Raw genomic sequence first — 23713 nt, forward strand, 5'->3', positions numbered from 1 at the left:
CCTGGCTGCTGCACCAAGAGCCTTTCATCCACACGGCTCAGAATAAAAGGGAGAAAAAGTAGAAAGGAAGAATTAGTAGAAGGAGAGAGAGAGAGAGAGAGAGAGAGAGAGAAGGGAGGAAGGAAAGAAGGAAGGAAAAATAAAGGATATAAAGTAAAATAAAATAAAGATAAAATATAATAAAGTTATTAAAATAAAAAAATTAAGAGAAAAAAATTAAAAAAACAAAAATAAAACGGACCGCTAGAACCCTAGGACAAATGGTGGAAGCAAAGCTATACAGACAAAATCTCACACAGAAGCATACAGATACACATTCACAAAAAGAGGAAAAGGGGAAAAAATCATAAATCTTGCTCTCAAAGTCCACCTCCTTAATTTGGGATGACTCGTTGTCTATTCATGTATTCCACAGATGCAGGGTACATCAAGTTGATTGTGGAGCTTTAATCCGCTGCTTCTGAGGCTGCTGGGAGAGATTTCCCTTTCTCTTCTTTGTTTGCACAGCTCCCAGGGGCTCAGCTTTGGATTTGGCCCTGCCTCTGAGTGTAGGTTACCAGAGGGCGTCTGTTCTACGCTCAGACGAACGGGGTTAAAGGAGCCGCTGATTCGGGGCCTCTGGCTCACTCAGGGTGAGGGGAGGGAGGGGCACGGAGTGCGGGGCGAGCCTGCGACGGCAGAGGCCAGCGTGACGTTGCACCTGCCTGAGGCGCGCTGTGCATTCTACCGGAGGAGTTGACCCTGGATCTCGGGACCCTGGCAGTGGCAGGCTGCACAGGCTCCGCGGAAGCGGGGTGTGGATAGTGACCTGTGCTCGCACACAGGCTTCTTGGTGGCGGCAGCAGCAGCCTTAGCGTTTCATGCCCGTCCCTGGGGTCCGCGCTTTTAGCCGCAGCTCGCGCCTGTCTCTGGAGCTCCTTTAAGCAGCGCTCTTAATCCCCTCTCCTCGCACACCAGGAAACAAAGAGGTAAGAAAGACTCTCTTGCCTCTTCGGCAGCTCCAGACTTTTCCCCAGACTCCCTCCTGGCTAGCCGTGGCGCACTAATCCCCTGCAGGCTGTGTTCACACCACCAACCCCAGTCCTCTCCCAGTGCTCCGACCGAAGCCCGAGCCTCAGCTCGCAGCCCCGCCCGCCCCGGTGGGTGAGCAGACAAGCCTCTCAGGCTGGTGAGTGCGGGTTGGCCCTGATCCTCTGTGCGGGAATCTCCCCGCTTTGCCCTCTGCACCCCTGTGGCTACGCTCTCCTCCGCGGCTCCAAGCTTCCCCCTCTGCCACCTGCAGTCTCTGCCTGCAAAGGGGCTTCCTAGTGTGCGGAAACCTTTCCTCCTTCACAGCTCCCTCCCACTGGTGCAGGTCCCGTCCCTATTTTTTGTCTCTGTTTATTCTTTTTTCTTTTGCCCTACCCAGGTACGTGGGGGGTTTCTTGCCTTTTGGGAGGTCTGAGGTCTTCTGCCAGCGTTCAGTAGGTGTTCTGTAGGAGTTGTTCCACGTGTAGATGTATTTCTGGTGTATCTGTGGGGAGGAAGGTGATCTCCACGTCTTACTCTTCTGCCATCTTCCCGGAAGCCCCCTTCTAAGCATTTACTCAAAAAAAATTAAAACACATGTCCACAAAGCACTTGTATAAGAATATTCACAGCAGCATTATTCATAATAGCACCAAACTGGAAACAGTTTTGCTTTCTACCAATAGGAGGATCGATTTTTTTTAAAAACTGTGATATATTAATATATAATGAACTACTACTCAACAATAAAAAGGAATGAGCTACTGATACATGCAGCAAAATGGATGAGTCTCCAAAATGTTCTTCTGAGTGAAAGAAGCCTTGCACAAAAGAATACTTACTGCATGATTCCATTTATATGAAATTCTAGAACAGACAAAACTAACCTGTGGTAGAAAAATCACAACAGTGGTTGCCTCTTGAGATTGGGGTTAGGGATTGACTAAGAAAAGTCATGAGTGAACTTTCTGGGGTGACGGTAATATTCTATATTGGTGGGGTTTAGATTAGATGTGTGAATGCATTTGTCAAAATTCTGCAAATGTACACCGGTGCATCAACACTGTGGAATGCTACTCAGCATTCTAAAGGAACAAACTAGTGATACTTGTTAGAGACTTGAATGCATCTCCAAGGAATAATACTGAGAGAAAAAAGCCAGTCCCATCCTTACACACTGTAAAATTCCATTTACATGACATTTTTAAGTGACACAATTTTAGAATGAGGGACAGATTAATGGTTGTCAGGGATTAGGGATGGGTAGAGTCATCAGGAGGGTGGTAGGTGTGATTATAAAAGGGTAGTATGAGGGGTCCTTGTGGTGTTGGAACTGTTAGTGTCTTGACTATGGATAGTGGATACAGGAACCTACACAGGTGATAAAAATTGTACAGAATGTAATATAGACACACAAAAACGAGTATAAGTAAAACAGGAAATCTGAATAAGGTGGTGGATTGTATCACCTGTGCTGGTTGTGTTATTATGCTGTAGTTGTGCAAAATGTTACCACTGCGGGTAACTGGGCAAAGCATACAAGAGATCTCTATTATTTCTTACAATTTCATACAGACCTACAATTATCTCAGTAAAAATTTCAATTTAAAATAAACACAAATTCTTTCTTAGAGAATTGTCTGATACTATGTCTGGGCAAGCAATGTAAAAAGTGAGCCAGGAATATCTTGAAGTACCACATAGCAAGGAAACGATCAAAGATTACTGAGGTTGTGCCAGAAGCACTGAGGAACTAAATCAAGGCCAACGCTGGCTCAATTTGAGCTTCAGGAAGAATAGCAAATTCAAAGACTTGAAAGCCATACAATATGTTTAAATCCATGTGTTTATAATGATAGTTTAAACACATGCACACACAAACCAAAATTGGTTACCTTCAAAGTATAACGGGACAAATTCATCATCTTGAAACCTGGGAAATGAAAGAGTCAAGTTGGCCTTTCCTAAGTGGACTGTACCTCTGGGTAACCAAATGATGGATGAAGAGAAGACTCTCCTATTTGCTGAAAGTTATTTCAGCAAATAAATCAAAACCAGATGATCCAATTGGAGTTTCACCGTTTTTTTACCTTCAGGGAAATGAATGGGTCTAGGCATTGGGCGTCAGTGGGCACTGACATCAAAAGAGCGACAGCCAGACTTGTGGACATCTCCTGATACCACTTGTAGACTTGCTAAAGGGGTGGAACCTGAGTCTAGTCTAGCCCCTGATCCAGCTGCCAATACGCAGGAAATCAGCTGACAGGACGAAAAAGTGAACTCTCCCATGAGAACATACACGGTCGGCAAAGTCCAGACTGAGAAACTTCGGTCAGATGGTTCAAGTTCTTCAACAGATATGTAGTAAAGAAAAGAAAAGGATGGAAGGGGAACCTGTAGGTGGAATGAGATTCAAACACTTATCAAGCTAAAAACCTAAGGACAAAACTAAAACTATACTATCTATGGATGCATGCTTAGGTGATAAAACCACAAAGAAACCTAAGGAAGGGATTATTACAGAGTCAGGAGGAAAATGTTTACTCTGGGGGGCAGGATTGGGATGGGGCACATGGAGAGGCTTCTGGCTGGCAAAATTGTTTTTTGACCTAGGAGGTGATTAACAGGATGTTTGCCTTGTAAATCAATTCGCTAACCTACACATTTGTTGTGTGTCCTCTGTCTTGTTTTACATTTTAAACAGGCTGTGTGATAGAGCTGTTCTCAGGTTGCCGTTGGAAGCCAGAGAGGCACTTCATATCTAAGGAGAGAGGATGAGGAAAGGCCCTCTGTAGAGATATTACTGGGAGAGTGAGGGTAGGGTGGGAAGAATGTCAGGGATGAGGCCAGAGAAATAAGCAAGCTCATGACCTGTCTTCTGTACTAGACTTTATCCTAGAAGCCATGGGGGGGCCACTGAGGAATTTCACACTAAGCGACCAGACCAGATTCATATTTTAGAAAGATTCCTCTGGCAGCTGAATGTCAGATGGATTAGATGGAGGCAGGAGTGGTTCCAGGGAGACCGGTTAAGACTCTACTGTAGTAATCCAGACTAAAGATGGTGAAGCCAGAAATAACACAGGGACAGAGAGGGTAGAGAGCAAAGACTAATTTGAGAGTACTTAAGGAGGCAGAAACATAAGGCTTGAGAAGCTATCTGGGAGAGAGAGGGAGGGAAGGAGACAGAAGAGAAATTAAGGAGGTTTCCCTAAATTCGAGACAAAGTTTACACACAATAAAATGCACAGAACGGAAGCATACAGTCCAGTGAGGTTTTTTACATGTATGTACCTATATAACTCACATACCAGTGAAGCTGTAAAGCTTTTCCTTTACTCCCAAAGTTTCCTCTTGACCCCCGCAAGTCAATCCCTACCCCATTGGCAAGCACTGTTCTGATTTTTATCACCATAAATGATTTTATCTGTTTTTGAACTTCACCTAAATGGAATCATACAATATGTAGTCTTTTGTGACTAATTTCTTTTGCCTAGCACATTCTTTTTGCAATTCATCCATGTTGTGTGTTATCAGCAGTTCATCCCTTTTTATTGCTGAATAGTATTCCATTGTACGAATACACCATTATTTGTTTATCCACTCTTCTGTTGATGGACATTTGGGTTGTGTCTAGTTTTCTGTTTGTTTTACTATTAGGAATAAAGCGGCTGTAAACATTCTAAAATCAGTCCTTTCGTAGATGTACATTTTCACTTATCTTGGGTAAATATCTAGGAGTGGAATTTCTAGGTCACAGGATAGGTATGTGGTTTTTTTGGTTTGTTTGTTTTTAATATTTATTTATTTATTGGTTGTGTTGGGTCTTAGTTGCGGCACACAGGATCTTCCATTGTGGTGCATGGGCTTCTCTCTAGTTGTGGCTTGCAGGCTCCAGAGCGCATGGGCCCTGTAGTTGTGGTGCGCGGGCTTAGTTGCCCCACGGCATGTGGGATCTTAGTTCCCCGACCAGGGATCGAACCTGTGTGCCCTGCAATGCAAGAAGGATTCTTAACCACCGGACCACCAGGGAAGTCCCGGGATAGGTATATGTTTTAACTGCAGAAGAAATCGCCAGTTTCCTGAAGTGCTTCTAGTATTTAATACTCCTACCAACAATGTATGAGAATTCTGGTTACTTCACATCTTTGATGCTTTCAGTGTTCTTAATTTTAGCCATTTTAGTGTGTGTGAAACACACATTTATCTCATCATGGTTTTAATACAAATTGAGTAATAATGAATACTAATGATGTTGAGTATCTCTTCATGAGTTTATCGGCTCTTCATTTTTCTTTTTGAAGTTTCTGTTCAAATCTTTGCCTATTTTTTATTGGGTTTTATTATTACTGAGTTGTAGGATTTCTTAATATATCCTGGATTCAAGCCCTTTGTCCTGTGTATGTTGTATTGCAAATATTTTTCCCCGTTCTATCATTCCCTTTTCCTAATGATGTCTTTTGATAAACAGAAAATTTTAATTTTGATAGACCAATTTACTAGGTTTTTTTAAATGATTAATGCCTTTTGTGTTCTCAGAAATCTTTGCCTACCCCAAGGTTGCAAATGTATTTTCCTATATTTTCTTCTAGGAGCATTATAGATTTAGTTTTTATGTGTATGTCTATAAACAATCTTGAGTTACTTTTTTTCATGTATGGTGTAAGGTATGAGGCAAAAGTTCTTTTTTTTTCCATACGGATATCATTTTTCCAGCACCATTTGATGAAAAGACTTTTCTCCATCCACTGAATTGCATTGATGTTTTGTCAGAAATCAGTTGACCAGTATACGTACAAATCTATTTCTGGACTCTCTAGTTTTCTTTTTTTTTTTTAGTTTCATTTTTATTTTGTATTGGAGTATAGTTGATTTCCAATGTTGTATTAGTTTCAGGTGTACAGCAAAGTGATTCAGTTATACATATGCATATGTCCATTCTTTGGCAGATTCTTTTCCCATATAGGTTATTACAGGATATTGTTGAGTTCCCAGTGCTATTCAGCAGGTCCTTGCTGATTATCTATTTTGTATATAGTAATGCGTATATACAGACTGTATATATGCATTTATCCCTCCCCACCGCCACCTTTCCCCTTTGGTAACCATAAGTTTGTTTCTGAAGTCTGTGAGTCTTTCTGTTTTGTAAATAAGTTCATTTGTATCATTTTTTTAGATTCCACATATAAATGATATATGATATTTGTCTTTCTCTGTCTGACTTCATTTAGTATGATAATCTCTAGGTCCATCCATGTTGCTGCAAATGGCATTATTTCATTCTTTTTTATGGCCAAGTAATATTCCATTGTATGTATGTACCACATCTTCTTTATCTGTTCCTCTGTCGATGGACATTTAGGTTGCTTCCATGTCTTGGCTATTGTAAATAGTGCTGCAGTGAACATTGGGGTGCATGTATCTTTTTGAATTATGGTTTTCTCTAGATAATATGCCCAGGAGTGGGCTTGCTGGATTATATGGTAGTTCTATTTTTAGTTTTTTAAGGAACCCCCATACTCTTCTTCATAGCGGTTGTACCAATTTACATTCCCACCAACAGTGTAAGAGGGTTTGCTTTTCTCCACACCCTTTCCAACATTTATTGTTTGTAGACTTTTCAGTGATGGTCAGTGATGGCCATTCTGACCAGTGTGAGGTGCTACCTCATTGTAGTTTTGATTTGTATTTCTCTAATAATTAGCAATGTTGAACATCTTTTCATATGCTTTTTGGCCATCTGTATGTCCTCTTTGGAGAAATGTCCATTAAGATCTTCTGCCCATTTTTTGATTTGTTTGTTTTTGATATTGAGCTGCCTGAGCTGTTTGTATATTTTGGAGATTAATCCCTTGTTGGTTGCATCATTTGCAAATATTTTCTCCCATTCTGTGGATTGTCTTTTCATTTTGTTTATGGTTTCCTTTGCTGTGCAAAGCTTTAAAGTTAAATTAGGTCCCATTTGTTCATTTTTGTTTTTATATTCATTACTCTAGAAGGTGGGTCCAAAAAGATATTGCTGCAATTTACATCAAAGAGTGTTCTGCCTATGTTTTCCTCTAAGAGTTTCATAGTATCTAGTCTTACATTTAGGTCTTTAATCCATTTTGAGTTTGTTTTTCTGTATGGTGTTAGAGAATGTTCTAATTTCATTCTTTTACATGTAGCTGTCCAGTTTTCCCAGCACCACTTATTGAAGAGACTGTCTTTTCTCCATTGTCGTAGATTAATTGACCATAGGTGCATGAGTTTATTTCTGGGCTTTTTATACTGTTCCATTGATCTATATTTCTGTTTTTGTGCCAGTACTATATTGTCTTGATTACTGTAGCTTTGTAGTATAGTCTGAAGTCAGGGAACCTGATTCCTCCAGCTCCATTTTTCTTTCTTAGGATTGCTTTGGCTATTTGGGGTCTTTAGTGTCTCCATACAAATTAAAAATTTTTTTGTTCTAGTTCTGTGAAAAATGCCATTGGTAATTTGATAGAGATTGCATTAAATCTGTAGATTGCCTTGGATAGTAGAGTTGTTTTGACAATATTGATTCTTCCAATCCAAGAACATGGTATATCTTTCCAGCTGTTTGTGTCATCTTCAAATTCTTTCATCAGCATCTTACAGTATTCAGAGTACAGGTCTTTTGCCTCCTTAGGTAGGTTTATTCCTAGGTATTTTATTCTTTTTGATGCAATGGTAAATAGGATTGTTTCCTTAATTTCTCTTTCTGATCTTTTGTTGTCAGTGTATAGAAATGCAAGAGATTTCTGTGCATTAGTTTTGTATCCTGCAACTTTACCGAATTTATTGATGAGCTCTAGTAGTTTTCTGGTAACATATTTAGGACTTTCTATGTATAGTATCATGTCATCTGCAAACAGTGACCGTTTTACTTCTTTTCCAATTTGGATTCCTTTTATTTCTTTTTCTTCTCTGATTGCCATGGCTAGGATTTCCAGAACTAACTTGAATGAAATTGGCAAGAGTGTACATCCTTACCTTGTTCCTGATCTTAGAGGAAATGCTTTCAGCTTTTCACTGTTGAGTACCATGTTAGCTGTGGGTTTGTCATAGATGGCCTTTGTCATGTTGAGGTAAGTTCCCTCTATACCCACTTTCTGGAGAGATTTTATCATAAATCAGTGTTGAATTTTATCAAAAGCTTTTTCTGCATCTATTGAGATGATCATATGGTTTTTATTCTTCAATTTGTTAATGTGGTGTATCACACTGATTGATTTGCAGATATTGAAAAACGCTTGCACCCCTGGGATAAATCCCACTTGATCATGGTGTATGATCCTTTTAATGTATTGTTGAATTCGGTTTGCTAGTATTTTGTTAAAGATTTTTGCATCTATGTTCATCAGTGATATTGGCCTGTAATTTTCTTTTTTTGTGCTATCTTTGTCTGGTTTTGGTACTGAGTGATGGTGGCCTCATAGAATGAGTTTGGGAGTGTTCCTTCCTCTGCAGTTTTTTGGAATAGTTCCAGAAGGATAGCTGTTAACTCTTCTCTAAATGTTTAATAGACTTCACCTGTGAAGCCATCTGGTCCTGGACTTTTGTTTGTTGGAAGTTTTTAAATCACAGTTTCAATATCAGTACTTGTGATTGGTCTGTTCATATTTTCTATTTCTTCCTGGTTCATTCTTGGAAGATTGTACCTTTCTAAGAATTTGTCCATTTCTTCCAGGTTGTCCATTTTATTGGCATATAGTTGCTTGTAGTAGTCTCTTATGATCCTTTGTATTTCTGTGGTGTTGGTTGTAACTTCTCCTTTTTCATTCTAATGTTATTGATTTGAGCTCTCTACCTTTTTTTCTTGATGGGTCTAGCTAAAGGTTTATTAATTTTTCTTATCTTTTCAAAGAACCAGCTTGATCTTTTCTATTGTTTTCTTCACCTCTATTTCATTTATTTCTGCTCTGATCTTTATGGTTTCTTTCCTTCTACTAACTTTGGGTTTTGTTTGTTATTCTTTCTCTAGTTACTTTAGGTGTAAGGTTAGGTTGTTAGAGATTTTTCTTGTTTCCTGAGGAAGATTGTATTGCTGTAACCTTCCCTAATTGAACAGCTTTTGCTGCGTCCCATAGGTTTTGGATTGTTGTGTTTTCGTTTTCATATGTCTCTAGGTATTTTTTTATTTCCTGTTTGGTTTCATCAGTGATCCATTGGTTGTTTAGTAACATATTGTTTAGCCTCCACGTGTTTGCTTTTTTTTACTGTTTTTTTCTTGTAGTTGATTTCTAATCTCATAGCATTGTGATCAGAAAAGATGTTTGATATGATTTCAATTTTCTTAAATTTACTAAGGCTTGCTTTATGGCCCAGCATGTGATCTGTCCTGGAGAATGTTCTGTGTGCACTTCAGTAGAATGTGTATCCTGCTGCTTTCGGATGGTATGTTCTGTAAATATCAGTTAAGTCCATGTGCTCTAATGTGTCATTTAAGGCCTGTCTTTCCTTATTGATTTCCTTTCTGGATGATCTGTCCATTGATGTAAGTGGGGTGTTAAAGTCCCCTACTATTATTGTGTTACTGTCAGTTTCTCCTTTTATGGCTGTTAGCATTTGCCTTATATGTTGAGGCCCCCCTATGTTGGGTGCATATATATTTACAGTTATATCTTCTTGGATTGATCCCTTGATCATTATGTAACCTCCTTCTTTGTCTGTTGTAACAGCCTTTATTTTAAAGTCTATTTTGTCTGACATGAGTATTGCTACTCCAGCTTTCTTTTGATTTCCATTTGCATGGAATACCATTTTCTATCCCCTCACTTTGTCTGTTTGTATCCCTATATCTGAAGTGAGTCTCTTGTAGACAGCATATATACGGGTCTTGTTTTTGTATCCATTCAGCCAGTCTGTGTCTTTTGGTTAGAGCATTTAATCCATTTACATTTAAGGTAATCATCAATATGTATGTTCTTATTGCCATTTTGATAATTGTTTGGGATTTGTTTTTGTGGGTCTTTTTTCTTCCCTTCCTCTTTTGTTCTCTTGTGATTTGATGACTATCTTTAGTGTTGTGTTTGGATTGCTTTCTTTTGTGTGTGTATCTATTGTAGATTTTTGGTTTGCGGTTACCATGGTTTTGGTATAGCAGTCTATAGATATGCATGATTGTCTTAGGTTGCTGATCTCTTAGTTTCAAATATCCTGCATTTGTATTCTCCTCCTCTCACAATTACTGGTTTAAGTATCATATTTGTGTGTGAATGATTTCCTACCTTAACTGTATGTTTCCCTTTACTGGTGAGCTTTTCCATTCGTAATTTTCTTGTTTCTAGTTGTGGCCTTTTCTTTTCCATCTAGAGAAGTTCCTTTAGCATTTGTTGTAAAGCTGGTCTGGTGGTGCTGAATTCCCTTAGCTTTTGCTTGTCTGTAAAGCTTTTGATTTCTCCCTAGAATCTGAATGGGAGCCTTGCTGGGTAGAGTATTCTTGGTTGTAGGTTTTCCCCTTTCATCACTTTCAATATATCATGCCAATCCCTTCTGGCCTGCAGAGTTTTTGCTGAAAAATCAGCTGATAACGTTATGGGGATTCCCTTGTATGTTATTTGTTGCTTCTCTTGTTGCTTTTAATATTTTCTCTTTGTCTTTAATTTTTATCAATTGGAATAGTATGTATCTTGGTGTGTTCCTCCTTGGGTTTATCCCCTATGGGATTCTCTGCGCATCCTGGACTTGAGTGTTTCCTTTCCCATGTTAAGGAAGTTTTCAACTATTATGTTTTCAAATATTTTCTCCGGCCCTTTCTCTCTCTCTTCTCCTTCAGGGATCCCTATAATGTGAATGTTGGTGCATTTAATGTTGTCCCAGAGGTCTCTCAGACTGTCCTCATTTCTTTTCATTCTTTTTTCTTTATTCTGTTCTGCAGCAGTGATTTCCACCATCTGTCTTCCAGCTCACCTATTTGTTCTTCTGCCTCATTTATTCTGCTATTGATTCCCTCTACTGTATTTTTCATTTCAGTTCTTACATTGTTCATCTCTGTTCTTTAAATCTTCTAACTCTTTGTTAAACATTTCATGTATCTTCTCAATCTGTGCCTCCATTCTTTTTCCGAGATCTTGGATCACCTCTACTATCATTACTTTGAATTCTTTTTCAGGCAGATTGCCTATCTCCACTTCACTTAGTTGTCCTTCTGGAGTTTTATCTTGTTCCTTCGTCTGGGTTATATTCCTCTGCCATCTTGTTTTGTCTAACTTTCTGTGTTTGTGGCCTCCATTCCTCAGGCTGCAGAACTGTAGCTCCTTTTGCTTCTGGTGCCTGCCCCCTGGTGGATGAGGGTCCAAGGGCTTGTGCTGGCTTCCTGGTGGGAGGGACTGGTGCCTGCCCACAGGTGGGTGGAACTGGGTCTTAGGACTCTCTAGTTTTCTTATGCCAACATCACAGTATCTTGTAGCTGACATGTTGAGGGAGTGTAGATTATGTTGTCCTTTTTTTTTTTTTTTTTAGGACTGTTAAATTTCATTCTAGCAGGCATAAGTTACTGGAAGAACCCTTTGATCCTATGAAGCTTGACTGTATTCTTCCGATTTGAATTTATTCCCATGGCACATCCTTTCTGAGTCTCAGTATGAATGCTCCATATTCTGGGTGGAATTCCATGATCTCCCAGCTCTGCTTGATCTCTAGTATCACCACTTACCCCAGAGAAGGCAATTTCTACTAGGTCTGTGGAAGTCCCACCCTGTACATGTGTGGTCCAGCTTTCAGCCAAGAAACTGCCTGCCAAACCCACCCCCACGCTGTGTCGCTCACGCCCTCTGGGTACCCTGCCTGGCAGATTTCAGCCACTTCAGCCCAGGACTCAAATCTGCCTGCTCAGTAGACTGTCACTCTGCCTGGGCTCCATCTCCCTACCCCACAATGAGAAGGTGCCCCAAGATGACAGCTGGAGTAGTCATGCACTTTCCTCCTGTTTCCTTGCCCTCTAAGATCACAGTCCTGTGTGGCTTGCTATTCAGTGCCTGAGAGCATGTATTCTGTTGCCTCGTTTGTGGCAGGCGGGAGAATCCAGTTCTAGGAATTCTGTCATGGCCTAAATTGGAAGGTGAGGTTCCATTTTGGATATGATGCTGAGTTTTTAGTGTCTGTGGAACATTCAGGTAGAAACATCTGGCCAGCGATTGGGTATTCATGTATGGAGCTTGAAAGAGACAGCTGGGGCTGGAAATTCAGATTTTGAGGTCCTGAATTTACACTGGTAGTTGAAATTAAGGGAATGAATGTGATCACTTAGCTAGAGAACGGTTAGAGAAGGGATAGAAAAACATTCTTCTCCTTAAAAGGCTGAGAAGGTGTGGCTAAAGAAGGGATGAGGAACAGGAGACACGGGTGTCACAGAAACCACCATGAGTAAAATTGCATTTGCCTGGGGCAGTTGCAGTATCAGGAGCCCAGCCTTTCTTTCCTCTCTACATCATGCTTACCAGTCCAGAGCCAGTTCTTCTCCAGTGCTACTGAGAACTTCATAAAGTCTCACTGGGTGATCATGATGGAAGAACCTGCATATCTGGGCTCTGATACTGATCTGTAGAGTTAAAGCCATACCTGTCTGGAGGAGGCTTAGAATTTCTATCAGATGTAATCACACATCTGTGTTTTTAGCCTTCTTGGGGCTAATGGCTGACAAGTTTGATCATCATTTTTATAAAATTGAGGGGAAAACTGAGGCCCTGGAGAGGTGGACAACTTGATTATTAAAGTCAGTGATGGAGTCGGCCCTGTTTCCAGTTTTAGTTTCTAGTTGTCTAGAGACCTTACAGGGTTCAGACTTGGAAGTTGCTCTAGGTCATCTAATTCAGCCGCCTTGTTTTTTAGGTGGGGAAACTGACACTGATAGAGCTTAAACTAGGTGTAGACAACAGAAATGCAGTGAAGCCAGCTTAGGCAAAAAGGAGAATTTGCTAGAAGAGTACAGAGGTAGCTGAAGGGATTCAAAAGGCAAGGATGGAGCTGAGCTTTGAGAGTTAGACTGGAGCTGTGACCTGCAGTGCTGGAGAAACACTGGGATGCCCCTTGTTTCTGCCCTTTTCTCTGCTTCTTTCTGTGTCTCTCATTCATCCTCCTCTCAATGCAGACCAGCTTCTTCTGCTTCCACCCTCCCTTGCCCCCAGAGAAAATGGTCACAGACAACTGTTCCTGAGTTTATAGCTTAGGAAACAAGCCACTCATTCCCCTCCATTCAGGAAAGAAGTCAATCTGATTCTAGAATTGCAACTCACATTCCCCTGAAGATCTCAGTGGCCCAGTGGAGCCATCCAGAGTTCAGTCATTTGCAGCCAGGGGTCTGGGTAGTGTTATTCCACACACAGGGCTGCGGAAAGCCCTACCTCTATAAGCAAGTGGTGTAAACTGTTGGTGGGGGGAGGGATATTTTCCCCAAAAAAATCATGGGAGCAGATGGTTGGGCAGCTAGCCCAGTAGATGCTTGGGACACTAGGGTTACATGAGTAACCAGTGGCAGAGCCAGGACCAGAAACCTCAGCAGCAGTTTTCCTGACGTTGCCTCCCATGAGGATTTGATCCGTGATGAGTAGAGACAGCTCTAGGACAGTAACAGCCAAAGGTGGGTTCCCTCTGTATTAGTCCAGACTCCTAGCTACAAGTTACAGAAATTGAAATCAAACCAGCTTAAGCAGAAAGAGAATTTATTAGAAGGCCATTGAGTTACCTCACAGACTTGAGGGAAAACTGAAGATTCCAGGGCATCTTCAGGAATCTGGAATCATACCGCCAGGACACATACACACATACTCACTATGTTTCTTTCTCTTTTTCAATTTTCATCTTTCATCTCCTCATTTCTCCTTGGCTTTGGTAACACAAGGTTTTATCCATAAGGTAGGGAACGTGGCTGCCAGCAGTTCCAGGGTCATATCTTTATAGTGTCTTTAAGAGAAAAGAAAGTTTTCCCTGCTGATTGCAGGTAGAAAAATCCCAGGGAAGGATTCTGACTCAGTGGGTGGAGTCCTGTGATTGGCTGGGCCTAGGTGCCTGTTCACCCCTGGGGTCAGAAGGCAGGGGATATTTTAAGAAGGGGGACTGTAAGCAGCGTAGACAAAAACCTCTTTTGTTCTGTGTCTGTCTCCCAGGTGACGATGGAGGCTGGCAGCCTCCCCCTGGAGCTGTGGCGCATGATCTTGGCCTACTTGCCCCTTCCCGACTTGGGCCGTTGCAGCCTAGTGTGTAGGGCCTGGTATGAACTGATCCTCAGTCTTGATAGGACTCGCTGGCGGCAGCTGTATCTGGGCTACACCGAGTGCCGCCACCCCAACTGGCCCAACCAGCCTGATGTGGAACCTGAGTCTTGGAGGGAGGCCTTCAAGCAGCATTACCTTGCCTCCAAGATGTGGACCAAGAATGCCGCGATCTTGGAGACCTCTGTCTGCTTTTCTCTATTTCGCCGGAGGAGGACACGTCGTACCCTGAGTGTCGGGCCAGGCCATGAGTTTCACAGCCTAGGCAGTGCCCTGGCCATGTCCAGCCTATTTGACCGAATCCTGCTGTTCCCAGGTCTGCACGAAGAGCAAGGTGAAATTATCCTGAAGGTGCCCGTGGAGATCGTAGGCCACGGGAAGTTGGGCGAAGTGGCCCTGCTAGCCAGCATTGACCAGCAGTGCTCAACCACACGCCTGTGCAACCTCGTCTTCATGCCAGCCTGGTTCTCACCCTTCATGTTTAAGGTGGGTGTCTCCCTCAGATGGATAGCCTCTCCCGGCCTGACCCTGAGCCTTGCCCTCTTCTCAGTGGGTTTGTAACCCTTTTTTTGTTGGAATTAAAAAAGAGAGAGAGTTCAGTCATTAGTCCTATAACACACTCCTCTGAGTTCTGCACCAGTTGAGAAAGAGGCACAGGGATCAGTAGAGATCAATATTCTGCTTTATTCCTGGAAAAACTGTACTTAAAATAAATGAGCCTTGCACTGGAGGCCAAAATTGTTTTGTACTTCTTCCTTTCCAACCTGGACCAACTGGGACCACAGGTAGAGCAGCCAGGTTCCGGGAGCATGCCACATGCCACATAGTGACAGGAAGCAGAGAACAGGCAGCGTTCCCAGAGAGATGGCCAAAGAGGGGGGCTCTGCAGGCCAGTGACCTTCAGCACAGTAGCCCCACTCTGTGAAGAGTCAAGGAAGGTCAGGCTTTTGCCAAGGCTGACTGGAGAGAGGGTCAGGAAATATCAGGAGAACACATTCCTTCTAGGAACAGAGCAGTTGTTTCCAAAGACAAGCATGTGTTGGGATGTTGGTAGCTTCTGGCAGAACAGTCTAGAACTAATAGCTGTAGACTGCCAGGAGCTGCATTGCCTAGAAACTGATTGTGACACATGGATTTTGTACCTAGTCAACAAAAATTATATTGCCACTGTCTACCAATAACAACCAAATTGTCTCTCACGTTCATAATGATCATTATGCCACCAGTCACTTACGATGCACTTACTCTTTGCCAGCCACGTGCTTTACAGCCGTGATTAAGATGGGTAGTGTCAGCTGGCTTTATTGATGAGCAGATGGAGCCTCAACAAGGGTCTCAGACTTTGTAAGGGACAGAGGTAGGGTCCAAAGCCTGTAATCATAAGATAGGTGACTTTCCATCTGTGGCCTCATTTGATCCCCACAACAAACAGTTGTGGTAGACAGAGTAGGTGTGTCCCCATTTTGCAGATGAGGGACACTGAGGCTCAGAGATGCTGAGTAACTCTCAAGTGGATAATTAGTGAGGTTAGAACTCAAATCCAGGCCTTTGAGTCTAACCCCTTTTGAAATTACATTGTTCTGCATTCCCTGGAAGCTTAAAAGGCTGTTTGCTACTTAGAACATTTCAGAAGAACCGATGGAGTCCTTCTGTGCTCATCTGCAGATCTGGAAGAACGGTTTGTTTCCATACCTTCCACATTTCATAGTCATTTATTCTTCAGCCTCCACTTCCCCCTCACAAGTGCAGCTGCAGATCCTCAAGGGGTGGGTCCTGGCCGTAGACTTTGTAGCCCAGCCCACCATCTGGCTTAGTGCTCGGCATATATTAGTGCTCAGTCCATGCTTGTCTTTTAACTAAAAGCAGGACAGGGGGCTAGGATGACCTTGCCTGAAAAATGCAAAGGCCAGGGTGACTTCACAGCCGTTTTTTATGACTTCTGAGGAGAACTCTAGCAATGCCTCTGCGTCTCTAGAGAGCCAGGGTTTTTCTACAGAGAGGACCAAGTAAGAGAAAATAGACTTAAACTGCAACAAGAAAAAGTTAGGTTAGCCATAGGGAAGAACTAGAGAGGTTAAGGGGAGTTAAGTTCTGGGACAAGCTCTCAAGGGAGGTCACTGCTAGAGAATGTAAAATTGTCCAGGGATTACTAAGTGGGATCATGAGACACTACTACCTCATTTTATGGTTCAAGTACATCTCATGGAGCTTGGTGTGGAATCCAGAAGCAACTCTTTTTCAGGAATGCAGAGTGGCTGGTCTTCTCCGTCAGGCCTGGAAGGCTGAGGGTCTCAGGTGGGCTGTTCCGTAGGGCTGAGTAGTACCCCCACCCCAGAGAACTCTCTGCTCTCCACGTCCCTTGACCCCAGATGATAACAGCTGGCTTTTCTCACGTGCCAACTTTGTGCATGGCTCCGTGCCTGGTGCTTTGTTAGTTCGTGAGCCCCGTGTTGCAGACAGAGAAACTGAGGCTTAGATAAGTGATGTGTTTATCCGAGATAACACACCTGGAAGAGGCAGAGCTGGGAGCTGGGCCCTGCAGCTGGACCCCAGAGCCCGCACTCTTAGCCACTGCTCAGGGCACTCACCTGGTCACGGCAGTACACCTTGTCCCCCTCTTTAGGGATGTGGCCTGCTGTCTCCTGCCGTAGTTCTGCACCAGCACTAGTTCCCACTCAGACCTTCCCAGCACCTGTGTCTGGGCCTCACACTGCTGGCCCAGCCCCAACAGAGCTCAGCCCCTCCTGGCCCACCCTGGCCTCTGTCAGCCCTCTGGCTTTGCCCAGCTCTGTCCTGACTCCACACTCCAGACTGGCCTATGTGGTGAACCTCAGGGCTGAAGGCTCAGGTGGAGGCAGGCTCGCAGGACCAAGGGAGAATTTGAATGAAGGGTTAGTGCTTTGGAAGGAGAGACCCGGAGGAACACCACCTTGTGGGACACAGTCTCTGTGTAACCGAGACACCACGTGGGACCCTCACCCATCAGAGGGCTTGGTAAAGTTGGGCTCACATCCCAGCCAGTTCCTGTGTTTGTGAGAATCCAAAGCTCTCCCCCATCATTTCTCCCTTGAGCGACCGTCTCCTGGTTCATCTCCAGTATTGAGTCGATTCCATTTCACACAGCATCCCTCTGAGCATTCAGCATCTTCCCCCTTCTCCATGTTACCTCTCACCCCCCATGCCAAACTCTTTATTCTCACTAAGCGCTTCATGAGCACTGGTGGAATTTACTTGAGATTTGAGGGTTTGGGGAAGGGCTCTGCTCCAGAAAGTGAACTTTTCTGCCATTATCCGTTTCCACTCTTGTCTCCTGCCCTTTGGGATTGGAAGGAGGGAAGGGAAGGCAGCTCCAAATGATCCTCCTTCTGATGCACAGCAGCTCCTGGTTCCTCCTGGGGCTGGCAAGACCCTTGCCCTGTGGGGAAGGGAACATGACCAGCAGGACAGATGGCCTTTCCAGGTGCCATCCCCTTACAGAACAGTTAGAGCTCTGACTAGCAAAACAGATCTTATCCCTGTTACACCCACTTTCTCTCTTTCGTTCCCCAGACAACTTCAGGTCACGTCCAGTTTGACAACTGCAACTTTGAGAATGGACACATCCAGGTCCATGGCCCGGGCACCTGCCAAGTGAAGTTTTGCACCTTCAAAAACACCCATGTCTTTCTGCACAATGTGCCCCTGTGTGTCCTGGAAAACTGTGAATTTGTGGGCAGTGAAAACAACTCTGTGACTGTTGAGGGCCACCCATCCTCAGAGAACAACTGGGCCTACACGCATCTCTTAGGGCTTATCAGGTCCTCTCCCAGCGTGCTCCCAACAGAGGACTCGTTAATGTCCTTGGACCTGGAAAGCAGGGACCAGGCCTGGAGCCCAAGAACCTGTGGCATTGTCATTGAGGGTAGCCAGAGCCCTACCAGCCCAGCAACTGGCTCCCCCAAGGCTGGCTCACAGGAGGCAGAGGTGGGCAGCGATGGGGAAGGGGTGGCCCGGACCCCAGACAGCAGCGATGGAGGCCTGAGTCCCAGCGGTGAGGATGAGGATGAGGACCAGCTCACGTACAGACTGTCCTACCAAGTGCAGGGACCGCGGCCAGTTCTGGGGGGCTCCTTTTTGGGCCCACCACTGCCGGGAGCATCCATCCAGCTGCCCAGCTGCCTGGTACTGAACTCACTACACCAGGAGCTGCAGAAGGACAGGGAGGCCATGGCGCTGGCCAGCTCTGTGCAGGGCTGCCTCATCCGCAAGTGCCTGTTCCGGGACGGGAAGGGAGGCGTCTTCGTTTGCTCTTATGGCCGAGCCAAGATGGAAGGAAACATCTTCCGGAACCTGACTTATGCGGTGCGATGTATACATAATAGCAAGGTGCGACGTATACATAATAACAAGGTGCTGTCATAAGGCTTACTGTACAGACCCATGAGGCCTCGCTGGGTCACAAGGAACATGATTTTTGAGTGGTGAGAGGGCTTCAGTGGCTGTACGCAGGAGGGCTTGGATGGTGCTAGTATGCATTTTTTTAAAAAATCATCTTTTAATCTTATAACACACGCTTGCCTCATGTCCATCATCTGATTTGGATGAGGCAGAAACTATTCTTCCCATTTTACAGAAGAGGAAGTAGGCCTGGGGAGGAAGGTGACTCACTCAGGATCACACAGCAGGTTAGAGGCCAAACAGAATGGGGACTAGAACCCAGGTCTTCTACCTCCTTTCTCTATGTTATGCTGCTTCTCAAATATGTCACCCAACTCCTAGTAGAAGGAACAAGGGCTCTTTAGCCTGGATGCAAGATAATTTTGGGAGACGTGATCGCTGCCTGTGATCCAAACTGTGTGGGTAGTTGAGAAGGCTTCCCAGACGAGGAGATGTCTAAGTTGAGTAGGATGAGGTGAGGAGAACCAAGGAAAATGGGCTGCGTGTGGTGAAAAGGAGGTGCACAGTGAGGGTTCAGGCAGCAGACATCCTGTGCTGGGGCCTGGATGTGAGGCCAAGTTCAGCAGTGTGGTGGGGACCGTTGGAAAATGAGCAGGGGAGGTAAGCAGAATCCACCTTGCCCAGGGCCTAGAAAGCCCCGTTGAGATGTATGGACTTCATACTAAGAATGGATCATCCTGCTCTGCATGCCATCAGCACCTTGTACCTGCAACCCCCTCAGGCACCAAGGACAGTAACAGCTCAGGATGGGAAAGGCTTCTAAGAGGAAAGACATGGCCTTTTAGAAGGAAGCATGACATAGCTCCTAGGTTTGAGTCTCACTTCTCCTCTAATTCACTGTGAACGTTACCTTCCTCTCGTGTGAAATGGAAATACTGCCCCACTTCTTCGACTGGGGGGTTTGTGAGGATCCAGTGCCATAATATTGGCAAAGCACTTGGAAAGCTCTGTCAGCTTTGTGTGGAATGGAGTGGAGGGGAACAAGACTGGAGACACAATCAGTGCGGGGCAGTGGATAATTAGGGTCCGTACATGGAGAGGAGGAACAGGGCAGTCAGGAGAGGTGGCGAGGAGAACCTCGGGAGGGGAGTGGTCGAGGTTATGTGGCCTAGATTTCTGGTGTGAGTGGCTGAGGCAAAGGCAGGAACTGAGAAGCCGAGAAGGTTAGGATGTGGAGAGAAAGATGCTGAGTGCAGTTCTGGGCACGTTGAGTTTGGAGCATCAGTGACATCAGGCAGAGGTGCCATCTGGTTACGGGGGGCTGGAGCTTTGAAGAGAGATGTGCCCTGACATGCAGACTTGGGAGCAGGTGGTAATTGGAGTCATGGACAAGGAGAGACAAAAAGTTAAACAGCTTTCGTTGTAGCCCTCTGGAACTGTTGCCCCCAGGGAACTTGTAGCAGGAATTGTGCAGCCAACTGTTCCTAGTGAGTCTCCAAAAAGGAACCTGAAAAGCTGATTTTGGCTGGCTTTTGACTAAAACAACCCGTGGTGTCTCATGAGTACGCAGCTTCCGGGAACACATATATCAAATGGCATTAATACAAGTGGGGAGCTGTGGGCGGGAGTGCCGGCTTACTGAGCTGGTCCCTGTGGCCAGGAGCAAGCCCTTGATCCAGTGGCCAGAGGGCAACCGCCCTACCTCTGCCCTCCAGAACATTCCCGAGAGGGTAGAGGCTGGCAGAGGGAATGAAGAAAAGTATCACTGACCTTGATTTTTTTTTTCTTGCTTCTTTGGGTATCTGGTAATTTTTAGTTGGAAGTGAGGTATCTTGTATAGACGGTGGAGACAGAGGTAAATGGTGTTTATGTGTGGGAATGGGCATGCCTCTTCTGTGACGCTTGGATTTTGTTGTTACGATTACCTTCAGTGAACCACAGGCTCCTGGTTCCTCCTGCATTACTTTGGCTGGTTTGCCAGTGGACTTTTCTGTTTTAGTTCTTCCCTTTGCATCTGCTCCTCCGTGCTCTTGCCCCTCCCAGCAGCAGGCCACTGCCATGGCTCTGGCTGGCCAGCCTGGTGGCAACAGTGGGTGATAGGGAGCCTCTCGTGTCTGCATTTATATTTAGTCCTAGGAAGGTGCTGTGTCGGTGGATTTAGGACCTTGGCACTAGGCCCTTTTCAGTGGTCCTGCCTCACCCCTCAGCACTAGGGGGGCTCTAATGATCGAGGCCCAAGATATTTTCCTCCCACCTCCCTCAGGGGTAAAGCGTTAATTTTTTTTCTGTTCCCTCCCTTGAGAGCCACAGGGTTTGCTGCCCTTCCCCCAGCTGCTTAAGGCTTGTTCTTTGGGACAGGAGGGGCTTAGTGCTTTTCCCACAGTGGCTGTACTTTTCCCACACTGGCTGTACTTTCCCCAAGCGCCCACCAGGAGGGAGGCTGTCTCCCGTCTCTCGTCCTGCCCTCAGTCTTTCTCCATGAGCACCTGGCGAGGTCCATGGAGAAGTGAATAGATGCAGCTGCTCCCGGGGCTTCTGTGCTCTCACTAGTTAACAGCTGGCCTTTAACAGTTCATGGAAACGGTTAGCTGAACTCTTCTTACTGGCCAGTATGGCATGTGTCTTTTCAGACAAACAAGTGCTCACATCTCGTGTCCTTGAAGGTACCTGTTCCCTTAGGTTCCAGGCTAGTTGGTTGTCCTGCAACCTCAGCTCGCTGATGGATTCAAGAAAGGTTATGTTTTTGAATCTTCTTGTTGTAAGTGTGGGAGCAATGTTCTTTCCAACTTTCCCCATTCTAAGCAGAAAGCTTCTCCTTGAAATTGTACTTCCATTATACTTTACCCCTCCCAGAGTTTTATCCTAATGTAGTACAGTGTTTATTGTTAGTACACAATTTACCTTAACGTAGAACATTTCATTGTTAATACATAGTTGTTTAAAACAATATGTATTCTAGATTTTTAGTATTGCTAAAAAGAGAATGTAAGTGGCAGTGCATCCCCTTAATAAGCTGTTTACTGAGTTATGGTACCTTGTTTTAAAGAGGCTTCTTTATCTTATACCAACACTTGCAATTGTCTCTTAGCTTGGAGTTCCATTGGTTTTTCCACCCCAGGATAATAATACAGCAAAAGAGATGCAGAGCGGGCAAGAATGGGTATTTGTCTTAAAAGTGGAAAGCAAAAGGGAAGGTGGGAGAGGACAGCCTACGAGGTACTTTACCCTCAGGTGCTTCCTCAGGCAGGTGAAGTTCAGCAAAGGCGTGTGTGGAAGTGCTGGATCTGGCACTCAATTCCATTCAAAGTAGCTGTGCCCTTGGACCACTGGAAATCTTCACGTAACTGTACTGCATGTAGAGTTTGCAGACCACTAAATCCCACCTTCTCCAAGCATCCTTTCCATGCCGTCATCCAGTTATTTATCCTGCTCAGAGGCTGTGAATGTGGAGCTCAGGGCCAGGCTTCCATCCAGGTTTTAGTAAAGAACTGGCGTGAGGTTGGTGCAGTGCCTGTAGGGCAAAGCCAGGAAGGACACGGAAACGGCTCAGTCCCCATGAGCACACGGCGGAGAGTGGCTGGTCTGGCATCAGGTAGAACTGCACGGACCAGACGGGAAGGAAGACTCAGGTATTCCCCAAGCAGTTTTTTAAAATACCTTTGTGACAGGAAAATGAATGGCTCTCTCTTCTCTGCCTAGATCATCATGCTCAGGAACCACATTCACCACTGCAGAGCGTCAGGCATCTTTCTTCGCTTGGAGGGCGGAGGCCTGATCGCCGGCAACAACATTTATGACAACGCGGAGGCCGGCGTAGACATCCGGAAAAAGTCCAACCCTCTCATTCTGGTACTTCCTCCATCTTCTTGCCCTTTCAGGGTGGCTCTTGGTACTCAGAAACCTTTTCTGAGGATGTTTAAGCAAATGTTGCCATCTTGAATTTCTGTTGCTTCCTGTTTGCAGGTAGTTCCTGCCCTTTTCTCTGTGTGTCCTTGTGACTCTGGGTCTCTTTCTCCAAGTATTGAGAGTGACTTTGCATAAGCCACGTACGTCCCTGCAGTCTCCCCTAGCAAGGAGGAGGACTGGATAGACAGGGAAATTCACAGGACCTTCCCTTCCTCAGCCCTGATATGCTCTTGTGGGCTTTGAGTTCGGTAAGATTAAAGATATGTCTGCCATGAAAGACACTTGGATCAAAAATAAAACAACAAATTAGTTCATTCTTTACTATTAAAAGGACACGTAGGATATTTATTCTGAAGATAACTTGTTTCGTGGATATCGTGAGGCCATAGTGAGTTTGATCTTAGCCAGTGTGAAAACTACTTAAAATCCTAGAATGTGAGACCAGTGACATGAAAGACCTGCCCCATAGTTTTGCTCCAGCCTTCTCTGAGAGACAGGTTTCCCAGAAATTGAGAAACATAGTGGACTTTTTATGGGCTTGGAAAAATAATATCCATCCTATACATAGTGCTTATTATATGCCAGATGCTGTTCTAAGCACTTGGTATATATTTATTTAATCATGGTTTAACTCTCACACAACCCTGTGAGATAGAATTATTATTATTCCCATTTCATAGGTGAAGACACGGAGGCACAAAGACACTAGGGACCTGGCCCTAAATCACACATCTAGTGCTAGCACTGACCTTTGAATCCAGGCAGTCTGACTCAGGGTGGATGTTCTTAACCCAGTATATCTAGACTGCCCTTGCAAATGCAGAGAAAGGCAAGTTCTTAACGATATTTCAAGAGACATGCCTGGCCAGTGTCCTCTGCCGGCCCCTTCCTCTCACTCTTTCTGCCGTGCAGCTGATACTTGATGCATGGCCTTGGCTTAGGAGATTATTGCCACTGTTGCCAGAGAGATGAGAGGAGTTTGCCTTCCCAGGGATGGGGGGACAGGACAGTTTAGCAGGTGGAGGGGGAAGGGAGTATTACCTGCCTTTGTGAAACAGTGCAGGATAGAAATACCATTGCTTACACCTCTCTCCCTGTGCTTTTCAACCCTGTGAGGGACTTCTGTAGGCAGCGGTTACTCTGGTGAGTCTGCCAAATCCTTCAGGGGAAAATCTGAAAAGTGAGTGAGAATAGGAGAGCTTGCAGCA

The 23713-nt window shown here is 44.6% G+C and overlaps 1 protein-coding gene across 7 annotated transcripts in view; it reads left to right on the forward strand.

Annotated features, from left to right (window-relative positions):
* The window catches only part of FBXO10 (F-box protein 10), an 83322-nt gene that overhangs the window by 27629 nt on the left and 31980 nt on the right, over positions 1–23713 (forward strand). For all 7 annotated transcript variants that reach the window (XR_004350350.1, XR_004350349.1, XR_004350351.1 and 4 more), the window contains exons 3-5: positions 14118–14708; positions 17772–18587; positions 22299–22448. Coding sequence is in view for 2 of the 7 variants with exons in the window: in XM_032634798.1 (XP_032490689.1) it covers positions 14124–14708; positions 17772–18587; positions 22299–22448 (1551 nt within the window). In the remaining 5 variants the exon portion in view is untranslated. The remainder of the gene's footprint in view (positions 1–14117; positions 14709–17771; positions 18588–22298; positions 22449–23713) is intronic.

Source organism: Phocoena sinus, chromosome 6, assembly GCF_008692025.1.
Source record: "Phocoena sinus isolate mPhoSin1 chromosome 6, mPhoSin1.pri, whole genome shotgun sequence".
Lineage (NCBI taxonomy): Eukaryota > Metazoa > Chordata > Mammalia > Artiodactyla > Phocoenidae > Phocoena > Phocoena sinus.